Raw genomic sequence first — 14,338 nt, forward strand, 5'->3', positions numbered from 1 at the left:
GGACTTCGCCCAACATAGATGGATTTGTCTCTTGATGGCAGATACAATAACTTAAGTAGGCGCTTCTCAGAATAGAAGCCCTATAGATCAACCACCTAGCAACAAAAGTGGAAAATCATGCTGACCCAATTAGTGCCGACTCTCAGCAGAGTATTGTTACAGCCCGCTTAAGATAACTTTAGTCCAGCAGATGGTTCCCATGGTTTTGGTGGAGATTCTTGTTGTTGTTATTAACATCCCCTAGTTTTGCCTCAAGGCATAAAAACTATCTCTGGCCCCTGGGAGGGGCTACTACAATCCTCAGGCAAAGTCACTATAACACTGTATCTCTCATTATGCATCTGTTTCCTTTTTTCTTCCTTCCAGCAAGTCGACTGTTTATTGATAATTTTCTAAAGACTTTTTTAAAATTCTCTCACTTATATGCCGACATCCAACTACTGGACTTTTCTAAAAACATTCAAAAGTAGAAGATTTTCAATTCTTTGATTTGCAAACTGTTTGCTCCATTGTTTAATTATGATTTTTTTTGATTTGTCTGGATTTTATCCATCAATAACGTAGCACATTAAGCCATACTGTTTAGCAGTTAACATGAAATCACTGTACTAATTAATTTCCTTGAGTACTGAACAATTAACAGCATTACAGTGCTGGCACAAAAAGATAATCATAAAGGCAGAAATCCAAGATTCCGACTAACACAAAATCTAATCAAAACAAAAAAGAACTGCATCCAAGAAATCTTTCAAATCCGTTTCCTAGTTTTGAAGTTGCAGCCACACAGTAAGTGTAGCAGCTCTTTGAAAAGATCAGAAGTCCAAAAAGTCTCTAATCTTGCAAAAAATCCTTCAAATTGACTCTTGTTGTAATCACATTCCTGCATTTAAGACCATTTGTGCATGTAATGATGACGACAGGGAAGTCAAACACCTGAGTACAAACTGATGGATCAACAACACTAAGCAATACAGCTTTTGTTTGTGACACAGAGCTCCAGTGTGGCAAGACCGATGTGGTTGTTTGGCAAGAGAGGACAGACAAATTTTTCTCACTTAATGCAGAAAAAAACAAGAGTAATGTGTTAAAGACACAAGGACACTTACAGCACCATGGCCAATCCAGTCTAGGACTACAAATGATTACTACTTTGCTACTGATTATTTTGTTCAATTAACTGATTATTAATTAGTATATAGAATGGCACAAATCATGCCAAATTCCCATCCTAGCAATGTCTTTAAATTCACCATGTTGTTAAAATTGATCACGGATTGCTGCAGCACTGGTCTTGTCATCGATCCCTCAACTGTACTTTCACCCTTTGGAATTTTTAGTTCTCTGAACCTGTTGTCAATATAATGCATAGGAATAAATAAAGACCGTCTTTCTTTGCTTATTATAATCTCTGGCCATAAAACAATCGTGGCCCCTTTTATGGCACCACTTCTCCATCAGTGCACCGTGAACAGTGGACTCAGCCAGCCGTGGGCCCTTATCAGGCGCTGCTGAACTCAGTTCTGTTCTGAAGGTGCTGTTATGAAACATTGAGTGGGAGTTGTAGTATTATACATAGCTGCCTGTGTAGGCCAACTCTTTAATCAGTCACTGTAATTGCCGGGATGGACTTTGAACCACAGACATATTTGTCTTTGCTTTTCATCCGTGGCTAAACAAATAAGGGGAGGGAGGCCCTAAGCGCTTGCAGCCTGGCCATGCTCCGCTCCTGCCTAGGCCCCGTCAGCAGCCAAGCATGGAGGAGCAACAGAAGGGTCACAAACTGAAGAAAGAGACAGAGGTTGGGACAGAGAGGGAAAGAAGAGGAATGGAGAGGGTGGAGTGGCTCAGAGAGAGGGAATAAGGGAGTGTAGAGGCAGCGAACGGAGGGGACATGATGGTACACAAGTCCCTTGTGGCAGATTGAGTGCCTTTAGGAGTCCAAACAGGGCTCTCCTCTGAATACTAAGACCTTTCATAGAGGCAACTGCTACAGAGACGCAACTCCAAAGCCTCTCCTTTGAGGCCCCTCAGATATATGGGGCTTTCAACTGCTTGTGCAAGAGTAGGTCTAATTGGAAGTCGAGGCAATACGGGGGGGGGGGGCAGGAACAGAGGCACTAAGGAGAAGAAGAGAAGCAAGGAGGGGTGCTTGATTTAAGAGACCATTGTTTTAACAAGTACATTCTGCCTCCCCCTCCTTTCTCCTCATGGCCTCCCCTTCAGATGCCCACACTCCACAGAGTCAAAAGGCGGCGTTTAGCCCCTGTGAACGAAGAGGGGCTGGGCTTGTTTTGACACTTTGTCCTCCTTGGCTTCTGTGAAAAGGCACCACTTCTATGGGCCACTCGAGTTCATTAGGGAGTGCAGCGCTTTCAGTCCCATCCCCATTCTAGCTCCGGGCCTCAATGGGGCCTCCAAAGCCCTTCACTGTTTGTATAATAAAGACCCTCACCACCTCCACAACTACCACCTCCATTTCCTTCATCACAGGCCTGGCAAAGATAGTGTCTGTAGGGTAAGGGCCAATTGAAGTAAAATGGTGAAGAGGAAAGAGTGGAGGGAACGACATGAAGAAGCAGAAGCATGAAGACATATGGCAGAGAAGGAATACGTGGGACATTTTCTCCCTCCATGAAGTATGAATTACACAAACAGTGCTTTACTTACATCACCAATTAGCTGTGAGGCAAGCTTACTCTCTCAGGTCAAGCCCTGTGTGTGTGTGTGTGTGTGTGTGTGTGTCGAGTCAGGTTTCAGCTCTCACACTTTCAGGTGACATCACTGTGTGTCAGTATCGAGGGGACAAAAGTGAGAGATGTCACTCTAGAAGGGCAAAGGCACTCTGAGATCATATGAGGCCTGAGGAAGTCTAAGGCCTATGTGTGAGCTACACTTGGAGATACTGTGAGAAAGTACACCTCAGTTTTCTGCTAGCTGGCAGTTAGTTACCTATTGAACAGTATAATTTCATGAATTTGGGACTACGGAAGTAGATTCTGTTTTGCATGCTTCAGTTTTCTGCCTAGGATCTTGATTATGTTTCATCCAATCCTATTTGTTTTTTTCAATCTAATCCAAAACGTGACTGCACAGTGGTATGTAGCAGTTGAGATGTGCCAATACTGTGTCCACTGCGGGAGATATCCTTTAGTGTCAACGGTATAGTTATTTTAAACCGTTCCTTAATTAAATTTACAGAACAATTACTTTATTGTGATATACAGTTATTGTAAAATTACATATACTGGCCATATCGCCCACCCTAGGCTCTTGGTGCACCCTAGGCACTATTTTCTAACATATTTTTGAATAAACAATTAATCTGATGATTGAAAAAGAATAATTAATTGATTAATTGATAAATAAAATAGGTGTGGGAGCCCAAGATTGAATTGTGTATATTTCTGTGATGTATATATCGTTTCAATCAAACCAAAAGCTTTCAGCTGCTCTCTCTCATACTTTTACCTTTGTTGCCAAACAGTAGCCTTTGGAAGTTGGTGTAAAAGCAGGTTTGTGTGTGTGTGCCTGAGACTTCTTTAGACCTGTTTTAATTCCATGGGTGCTGCAGCATGCCTCCTACTGGTTTCAACAGCTAGAAGGACATCAGATACATAGCAGGTGCTTCCTTGCAGTTGTAAAGTCTCAGGGAGGCGACACTGATACACCATGTGCTCATACTGTACGCAGTGTGATCAAAAAGTCACCCAAGTCTGTTCAGCTGTTTCTACAGGGCTAAGGCACACAGCAATGTCAGCTGGTACATGGACAGCAGCTACACAAAGCTTCCCATTTCTCTGTAAATGTATTCCACCTAAGCTTTATTTATTTTAAATATACTACACTACATATACTATATTTAAGTATACTGAAAACTCATTGTTTCCTTTTTGTACAGCGGATTTTGCCAACACTTTACATAAAGACTTTTGAAATGCAGCAGGACAGACTTTAACATGCTTTTACCTGGGGATTGTTTGCAGCAAAGCTAATTTATTTGCTGCTACATGGTTAAGTTTACAGTAAACATGGTGTTCTGTTCATAAGGACTGCTTGGAATATGCTTATAAAAATAATATTTTATTATAGCAACAACTATAATTTATTTATATATACACATTTTAAAAACACAGTTACTTAGTTACATAGGATAAAATAAGCACATACAAATATACATACGCATGATATGTAGACAAAGTTTGAAGCATACAACCAAAATAAACAAAACTAATTATATTCCATTTTACTCGTCATAAGAACACATGAAAAGTAAAATGGTGGGAAAAAGACACAAAAGTGTTACTGACTTGCTATGAATTAGTCAGAATCCAACAGGGTAATCAAAAAACAGTAAAACTATAGAAAATTTGCACAGCAATTTATGTGCACTCATTTAAATGTGTTATTTTTGTATTCAAATAAAATACGTCTAAATATTTACTTTTGAGAAACAAAAACTGATGATAATGACCAGTGTACACTATGCAGCTATTTTAGCTCATAAACTAGGCAGTGTAACCAGGAAAACTACATGTTTTTTTGTTTTTTTCCCCACTACATAGATATATCAGTCCTTTATACTTCATCTTAAGTCCATAACGTTGCCAACAGTGTAAATGCACAGCGTGCGTTTGGGAGAACTTGTGTTGAGTTAAGTGCATCGGGGGGCTCAGTCAAATCATATCACACTCTAATCTTATCTGGAGCTCAAGATGGAAGCTGAGAGTGTTTGTGTGTGTTTCTGAACATATGGCTGAACAGGCTTTTGCCTGCATGCCTGCATACAGGCGTGTTGAAGGAGGTAAAGAACCTTCATTCAGGCACCTTTTGACGATATCGGAGGCAGCTGCAGGCCCCCATGAGCAGGACCCCCACTGGTGAACAGAGAGGGTGGGCAAAGATGGTGACCATAACTAGCCTGTAAGAGCTTAAGGTGCTGAGCATGAGAGGAGCAGAGATATGATCAGGAAATAAAGGCAGCTGTGTGGCAAAAACCAAAAAAAAAAAAAAAATACAAATATGTCACCTCCTATAGGCTTGAAAGGGGGCTGTGAAAGTTTGCAGCTTACTCCAGCACTTGAAGGCAGCCACAACAAAAACCTAACAAATAATATAAAAATAATATAAAATATGCTATCGCCTCCTCATAACACAAAAGGTGCACCTAAAGTAGCATATTTTGCAATTTTGTGGTGAAGCGACAATTGTTTAGAACTTATGGATTTAACAGAGGAGAAGTTACTTAATTGACCCTTTGCAAAGCCACGCCCCTAATACACAGCTGGCCAATCACAGCGCAGTATAGGACTCTCTGTAACTGAGTTCGACACTTTCATGGATGTGCTCCATTGACTCTAATGTAAAAAGAGTCGTTTTCTAGCTTTTTTTGGCTGTATTTTTCTAAGGTATGGTCAAACGATGTTCCTGGGGCACTTGTAATAGTTACAGTCGCACCCCAGAGAGGTTGATAGGAGAAGTATGATTTGTTCTCTTTCCAAAACCTAAAATAAAGAAAAATGTAGGCTGCGGATTGTTCCTAATGCAATGTTAATTAGATAACGCTAGCTAACTTCCTACTCAATGCAAAGTAATAAAGCCCTACTGTTCTGCTTGTTATTGATTGTAATAATGAATAGAGACCTACCCAGCTTTACAGGAACAGTGTTGATCATTCTTAGTGTTGCCTTTTGTCTCAATCGTCAGGAGATGCGGTGGTTCACTTGTACTGTGTGATCAGTAAGCTTTAGTTTCTATCTTTCATTTTTTTCACGTCCGTTTGACAGCCTGCATACAACCTTCAAATGTAGGCCTATAATAAAACTGTCTGCTTCTTTCTGAGATCGCTTTTTCCAACACATTTGACAATATTTCTCCGGGGAGTGCAGTAATAGAGAGTGGCAGCGCCGACAGTTTGTCGGACTTTGCAACAGTAACTGAGGGTGGCGGGGCTTAGCAAAGGGTCAATTATGCTGCGGGAGAAGTCTGAAAGGTTTCTATGAGTGTCGTGATAACTGTTGTGAATCAAAGGTAAAGGAGGAAAGAGCAAGCCACAACATTTTTTAAGCTTACATGCAATGAGTATTTAATACTCACAACGTTGACATTGACAAAGACATGCCAAATACTAATACTCGCTCTGATATCAATTATTAGAAAAGGTCTAATTCCCACTCTTCCTCCTTAGTCCATGATCCTGGAGTAGTGAGTGAGGACATGTCCAATTAGTGGCTCTCCCTCTGTAGTTGTTTATATCCGATAAACAGCTGGGTACTGTAGTTTTTAGCAAACATTACTCAAACACAGAAACATTCAGCGCTTGTTGGGGATTATTTTCATACATTTGGTGCTCTAGTGAGTATCTAGTGAGGAGGGTGTATGTGGGATTGAGTCAAGGAACATTTCGCCTAGTGTCAAGTTGATGTGTTTTCAATGGAGCTCTATGGCACAGAGGAAAAATTATATTATTGACAGAAATGCAATATAAGATCCATAACTATGTTTTCAATTGTGTATAAAGACCTTAAATAATAATCCGTTATGTTTTTATCACCTTAGAATGAGACACTTATATCTACATAACCGTGGGACCCCCCTTCCGTGGACAACACCACGTTGCGTTGTCATGTTTCTACAGTAGCTGACAGATCATCAGCGCTACAGAGCGGGAGGTTTGGGGATGTTCCCCCAAGAAAATATGTAATTTCACATCACCTTGGGCCATTATTGTCACCATATCTCTAAACAAATAGTTGGGAAAGCTAGAGCAGATAATAAATAAACAACACCCAAAGATCAGTCTACCGGAGGAACCATTAGATACAACCATTAGATTTGAGGAAAGTAATATGGTTGGCTATGATGCTCTCCACAGTTTATGGCACAGAATGTTTTGGTCATCACCCCCTTAAACCCTGTTAATAAGACCTCAGAATCATTACAGATACAACTGTTCATGTTTGCCTTTTGTATGCAACTTGAGAAACCTCCTCCCTCCTTAGGTGCATTTTATTTGTACATTAAAATCCAAAAAGAAACGTCTCCTCATTAGCTTAAAAAGACTAGTTTGCATTACTAATTTGCTTTACTAACCTCAGGTCTTCCAGTCACCATTGTCCTTTCTTTTCCTTACAACCACTTTCTCAGACCCATCTGAAAATTAGGATGAAGCAGTCTATACAGGACAGAGCTGTAGGCTACACAGCTAAGTTTGTACCTGATGTTCTCAAATTGGACAAGTATGTAGTAATAAAATACAGCCACCAGTTACTTTCTATTGAGATTCTATTGTTCAACTGTCCCGACGTTACGTTTTACTGGCCCCGGGCCATCGTTATTGTCTAGACCTGTATATTTAAAGAAACCTCATTTCTTAACTGGCTACTCTCTGCTGTCTCAGAAGAGACACCTTTTGTGCTGTCAGCCACCGTAGCTGTGCTATGCTCTCTGAAAGGGTAGGGGGCACAGGTAGACTGGAAGGTTTGTGGCAGTTCACAACCTCACCACTAGATGGCACTAAATCTTACACACTAAACCTTTAAAAAGGACCAATCCATTGCTGGTTTTGATCTTTTAAAGGCATTTGTTGATAGTCAGAATATCACCGTATTTCCAACCTTTCTAACGCTTGCCTCTGTGTGTTTACTCACAATCTGGACAAATCACAAACATTCTAAAATGTTTTTGATAATTCAATTCATGCTATAACTGCTGCAGTAAAATCATCCAACTGAGGAATATCAATGATTAATTGCTTTCTATTCAAAAATAAAGCTTTCAAAAGGCCATTCATTTCCAAGATTGATTGGACACCCCCTCCTCAAAAATGACAATGGGACAACTGTCCTGCACTGAAAATGTGTCCAGATGTTTCTATTGCTCTGAGACAAAAGTCATCTTCAAACCACATGTTTGTGTGTGTGGCCCACTGCGCAGTTTCAGCCATTAGACACGCTGAAAATATGGCTGCATAAATTCCCCACTCAAGACTGAACCCATACAGACACTGGCATACGACAAATGTCTTCTTTTTATCTGCATCCCATGATGTTTTGGTTACGGAGACAATACACAAGAATAAGTGGCTTATTTCTAATGTATGTCTGAAACCACATTTGGGTAGAGAAAGAGGCCTTTCGACATAAAAAGCCACGATCATTTAACATCAATGTCTTCCTCCAAATTTGCTAGAATTTCATTAATGCTCTTGCGGATGCTTTTCTCCTATGTCACAGTTAGAGAGGAGTGAAGCCTCTGAAGAATTAAGTTACTATGGATCTGTAAGTGTGTGTCCTTCAAAATGTCTTTGTGTCGCCACTCCTCCCCCCTCCCCTGGTTGTGCTCAGACAGCGAGTCTCCAGCCCTGCTTATCTTTCTGTCCTCTAGAGCAGACCCCCGCTGAGACAGAGAACCAGAGTTTATTACAGTCTCCAATAATCTGCAACCCCTGAGGAACTCATATTCATAATATGTGGCCTAAAAAAAGACTAATGTCCTTTTCAATACAAAGCCTGAGCGGTGACGTGGTCTGAATTTCATGTCACAAAAAAATGTAAAAGACAGTAGACAGTAACAGTATCACAGTACACTTGTTGTACTGGTGATGTCATTGGACAAACTTGTGCCCTGTGGGCATCTCTCTTCGATCACCTGAGACTTCAGATTCAGATTCTTCAGGACTTTTTTGCTCTAAGCAGTCAAACATGACTAAACTGAAACCAACAATTGTGTAAAACATGCGTCTGATGTTACCAGCTTCATGTAGCACATTGTCTCTCATTTACCCATTCATACTCACACACTGATGGCCAATTGCTCTACCATTGAGAACAATTTGGGATTTAGGGCCTTGCTCAAGGACACATTCCCATGTTGACAGGAGGAGGGAGGTGCCCAAAACCCAAAGCCAGGTAAGGGCTAATCTTCATCTGTTGTACCTGGCCAGATTGATTATTTTTGGGGGTTTTTTTGTTCAAATACGCAAGGGAGCTGAACTGCACTTTAAATTCCCTCAAACATCAGGGAATTTAAATAAACACAAACACACATAGGTGGCAATCCCTCATCATTCTTGCAGTGTGTATAAGTGGCAGCCAAAACAGTTCAACAGAATTTAAAGTGTGAGTCAGATTTCCACCAGTGGGTCATTTCTGTTGCTACACCAACTTCCTTTGCTCTCTGCACTGAGGGCTGCCAGTGGTTGATTTTGTTTGTTTGCTTGCTCGTGTGCTCTCAAAGAAGACATCTGTGACATATATTAGCGTTGTGAACATAATTGAATTGTGCCCCGGGGCCGTGGCATCATGTTCTGAAATCAGAAACGTCCCCAAAGACGAGAGCCCGCCTGGGGGTTTCTCGCAGAGGAGGCCGTCCGCGCAGGGAGAGACCAGGTGATTTATAGGAAGGTGGAGGAACATGAGGAGGACGGGGTGGGGGGTGAGGTCTGACATATCCATAATGTTGAATGTTGGAGCGGGGCTTCGAATCAAGTAATCATAGGTTACCTCGACTGCAACCTTGGAGGTGCAATTCCATCCCCTCAGCAGAGATACACAAAACACAGTGGGGGTATCAGGTGGCCCAGTGTGCCTTCCCCTGGTGAAAGCAAAAGCCTGACTGACACCAACCTAACCAGCTAGACCAGAGGGCACACACGCATTCATTCAGGATACAAAAATCACATACACTTATCCAAAACAGCAGTTGCGGTCTCAGATCCATTAATGAAACTTTCACCTTTGTCCTCCCCCAGAAGCCCCTGAATAGCTTCAGTCACAAGAGTGGATGGTGAATGTGCATATGCCAAAGCAATCAAAATCTACCAGGAGGAAAGACAAAGGAGTCCCGTTTCATAGACGTTGAGCCATAGCCACAACCTTCCCCTGTTGAAGAAAAGTATCGTCGCCTGCAGAGTGGAATCTGTACCAAAAACAACCCGTGGAAAGCAATAAATCTGTCTGTAGGCTGAGTTATTCAGTAATATCAACATTGCACAACCATTAATACTAACACAATTACTCTGAGAACACTTCATCAAATGCGGTGTTAGAGTTATTTTGCATGACAAAGTCATAAATTAACACTTTAATGCTTGCTGGGTACACAAAACCACGCCTTCAGGTTCTGTGAAAACGCCACTAGTGAGAGGGAGTGTGAATGTGCGTTACATGAGCACAGCAATGTCAGGGGACAATCTGATGAGGGGATACACGGAGCAGGGAAGGGCACAAAGGCTGGCAGAACCACAGAGCAGGGCAGCAGAGCAAACACAAGCTCCCCACCTCCACTTTCTAACCTGTTTCCCTCCTGCCTCTTTCTTTTCCTCTAACTGCTACTGTATGCTGGTCTTATGTCTATGATTTTCTGCTTTCAAGTTCTTCCTTCTAATTACCACTAGTGCTGAAATTATTAGTCCATTATCCGATTAGGCAAATAAAAAAAGGTTAACAAAGAAAGTTTATCAATAACAACGTCTTTAATAATCTTGACAGTGTTCTGCGGAGGTGGCAAGGTGGGGATTTGACATTGCTGGAAACTCAATTACGCCATTTATCAAGTAATAATGCAAACATTCTGCACTATCATCATCTCAATTATGCTGCTTTTCTCTGTATGATATCATTTTAAATTGAATACCTTTGGGTTTTGGACTTTTAGTTGGACAAAACAAGCCATTTGAACATGTAGCCTTGAGTTCAATGGATTTTTTTATGATGTAAATCACACGTTGTAGCCGTGTCTTTTCTTTGTATTTTACTGTCATCATCTCTGTTCGTTTTCTTCTTTGTTTGTCTGCAGCAGCTAAAATCAACCAGCCCCACTCAGGGAAGGAGTTTTTTGGACAGTTGCCCAGCTGTCAGATTCATACAGCAGCATTGTCTCAGTTAGGTCCTGCTCAGTTCTGCAGGAGAAGAACCATCATGCAAGTTAACGGTTTCATCTCCCTATTAGTTTATAGATTAGTCTGTCAATGATGCTTTACTGTAGGTACAAATGTTACCTAATGAACAGTGATACCATTCAGTGGATCAACACTAGCGGTTCTGAGTTAACCTGTGAGTCCAATCAGTAACTGAGTAAATGAGGAGGGTTCAGTGGGGATCACAGGAGTGGGTGAGGGGTCATCCTGTCCCAGACGACATCATTAAACTGTATAACACACTCTCCAACACACCATTAGTCCAACTCTCAGCCCATTACTGCAAGGCCAGTAGACCTTGGCTTAGAAGGCATTTTGACCTCATACATATGTTGGAAACTCTCTCACACACACACATGTAGAGTAATAAATTGTAGCCCCGGGCGATCCACTGTCAGCTGGGACTGGCGGCTGGCCTTTATAATGCCATCCACTGTATACTGCTTAGAAATTATAGCTTCATTAATCTTTACACAAACCCATAATGTATATCTTACAATACAAGAGTCAAGAAAATAAAAGGCTGATCTGTCAGGGTTAGACTGGTATGTTACTTTGCCAATACTTGTGGCCGATATTATAAATGTTTCAATTCTTGGCCCACTGGAATTATCGCAAGCCCGACTGTCCGTGTCACATGCAGCTTTAAATGCCTTTTCAGAGGTTGTTCCACACCAACCAAAATAAAACTCTGAGGGGAAATTTTGGAACTGCTGGCATTAAAATTTAACAATACTGAATTGTAATGAAACCATAAAAAACAGGTATTGTCCTTACAAAACCAGCATCAGCTGAGCTATATGTTGTGTGCCACAATAGAAAATGCCAGCAGAAGCAGCTCAAGCTCATGCACAACAGACAATGATGTGTTTAAGACATGATACAGGCCCAGCAGACAGAACAAGTCCATAATCAAATGAGCACGGGCCCCCCGCCCCAGATAAAGAGGGGGAGTAGGGCAAAACGTTGATAACTACATATGAATAGATGAAAGACCCAACTATAAATAGGATGTGGATCATCCTGAGGGGCTTTTTGTTTTCAATTGGATATTGAATCTTATCTGGCTGACATTTTGGAGACAGTCTCCTGGTGACATTTAGGAGTTGTCACAATTACAGCAATCTCCATTGGAAGTCCAACCAGCCAATTACAGATAGCATTTTTTGCCATCCTTTTGGGTAAATCTTTTCATGTCATGTCAGAGGGCACAGCACCCGTGTTTATGCATGACTTTAGCCCAGTTTGTGCGTGTGTGTGTGTGTGCGTGCGTGTGCGTGTGTTTAGAAATAGCTTCAGTAGGGTCCTAGCATTCCAGTGGCTGTTCTAACATGTTGTAAATACAAGGTGTTAGAGAAAACATAGAAAGGGGTTGGTGGAAATTACTCAGACCTATTACATGTGCTGCTGGGGGGTAGGGGTGGTGTCAGGATGTAGGTTATCATAGATAAACAACCCAGGTCACCTGCAATCACAGCTGAGAGTAGCGTCCTTTCTTTGTAAACTGAATGGAAAAATAAAAGGCTGCATACACCAACGCCGCTGTCATATCCCAAGGACTCTTTTGCTTTAAGTCAGCAGATCATTTGCATAACAGAGACAGGTGAAAATGTGTATTTTTAAGTAACTGTACACACTTTTTCCCAGTTTATAATTCATGCAAGAGCACCACATTCATCACATATTCTCTTTCATACATTTAATGTCTCATTCTCAACTTCTAGGCATCGAAGACAAGTCACAGTTTAAAACAGCATTTTAACTGATTTATGATGCGGTTTCATTCCCACATCAGAGAGGACTGACTGCAATCTGCCTCAAGGTGGAGATCTGACAGGACATCAGGTATATGCATACACATCTCATGTTGTGGTACATACAGCCCAACCTGCATTTTACACCACACAGTATTTACAAAACTTCCATAAACACGTATAACCCACAGAATCCACAGTTTATTAAGCACTGAATAATCTAACTTAACCATATAACGTTACTTCAAACAGCACATATAGCTGGCACACAGGATAGGTAACTTGGAGTACATAGAGCAAAACTCTTCCAAGACTACAAAACATAAAGAAGCACCAAAAGAGAAAATATATTTAAAAGCAAGATTTTCACGAGTAAAATCAATAAAATACGATAAACTGCGGCAGATCGTGCCATCGCTTCAAAACTAGCACAAGCATGTTGACAAACAAGATTTAAAAAAAATAATTAACACCCACAATAGGAAACATTTTCCACTGCAGTTTCTATTTTAACCACCTAAATTGCGCTCTTTAATAAGGGGAAAACTTGGCTGCTGAGTTGAGATGTCTGTGGGTCAAACCAATTCACGCAGCTGATAAGAAGGGAATTTAAAAAAAAAAAAAGAAAAAAAAAAAAAAAAGAAACAGAAAAGGACTACTAACATACACCGGCGGTGTACCTCAGTTCACTTCTTCCAAAACACCGTCACACGCAGTTGCTACTCCACTTTGCGGACATTTTCTTACCTGGACTCTGGATGAGTAGCAAAGTAATAAGGGAGCCCCACAGCACCGCGGCCAGCTGCATCTTGTACCCCGCTTTTCTCTCGCTTCTCCTGGCTTCCCTTTTCCCCTTTTCTTCTTCTCCTTCGCCTCACAGTTAAATATCAACGGGCTTTAGTTACAAGAAGACGCTCCGGCTTTCACGCTAACCATGACTGACTTATTAGCCCCTTTTCTCTCCCCAACCTCCTCCGCCTCCTCTTGTGTGTGATAACGCGATAAAACCGGGATTAAAAAGTTAACTCTGAGGGTACAGCTCGGACACGGTCTCCAACATGTTGTGCTCCACTTCACAACGCTGAAGCTACCAAAAGGCGCTGTGGGTTGAACCAAACGCAAACTAAGGGGGAGGTGGCTGCGTCCTCCGCGGTATTTTTAAGCTAACTTGGGCGTAAATGAGTGACAATGACAAAGCGTTATCACATTACTTCATACATAATGCAAAACAAACACAAAATATCCAAAATCTGGTGTATTATACATTGAATATTTCCTCTTCCCTCTCCGTACTTCCCTATCCCGCAGGAAATCGTCTCGTCCAAAATCTCTGCTCTCGTTCTGTCATTTCTCAAGTTACAACGTTTTTTTAAGAGTCTGGTGGTCAGCAAATCAAAGGATAAATGCAGATAACATCTGGAGGCATGAGTAAACACTTTCTGCCTCTCCTCACAACGTCGAAAAACTTCTGTCCCTCCTCTCATTCTGCTTTTCTTTCTTAGACAATGTGGCTTAAAGAAGAGAAGAAGAAGAAAAAAACTTCTCTGTTGTCACTTAAATCAATGGAGGCAAATGACAGAGCAGTGGTTTCCACAGTGGGGTGTAATGACCACAAGATGATGTCATTACACAGTCATTATTCAGTACCACAGGTTTACAAAAAAGTTGC

At 41.3% G+C, this 14,338-nt stretch overlaps 1 protein-coding gene across 3 annotated transcripts in view; it reads right to left on the minus strand.

The window, feature by feature from the left end:
* lrp4 (low density lipoprotein receptor-related protein 4) overlaps positions 1-13,734 on the minus strand; it is a 120,922-nt gene extending 107,188 nt beyond the window's left edge. For all 3 annotated transcript variants that reach the window (XM_038700914.1, XM_038700913.1, XM_038700915.1), the window contains exon 1: positions 13,417-13,734. In XM_038700914.1, the coding sequence (XP_038556842.1) occupies positions 13,417-13,477 (61 nt within the window). In that variant the 5' untranslated portion in view covers positions 13,478-13,734. The remainder of the gene's footprint in view (positions 1-13,416) is intronic.
* Positions 13,735-14,338: the final 604 nt, after the last annotated feature.

Source organism: Micropterus salmoides, unplaced genomic scaffold (assembly GCF_014851395.1).
Source record: "Micropterus salmoides isolate LMB-PRFRI ecotype aquatic unplaced genomic scaffold, ASM1485139v1 Ms_hic_scaffold_6, whole genome shotgun sequence".
NCBI lineage: Eukaryota > Metazoa > Chordata > Actinopteri > Centrarchiformes > Centrarchidae > Micropterus > Micropterus salmoides.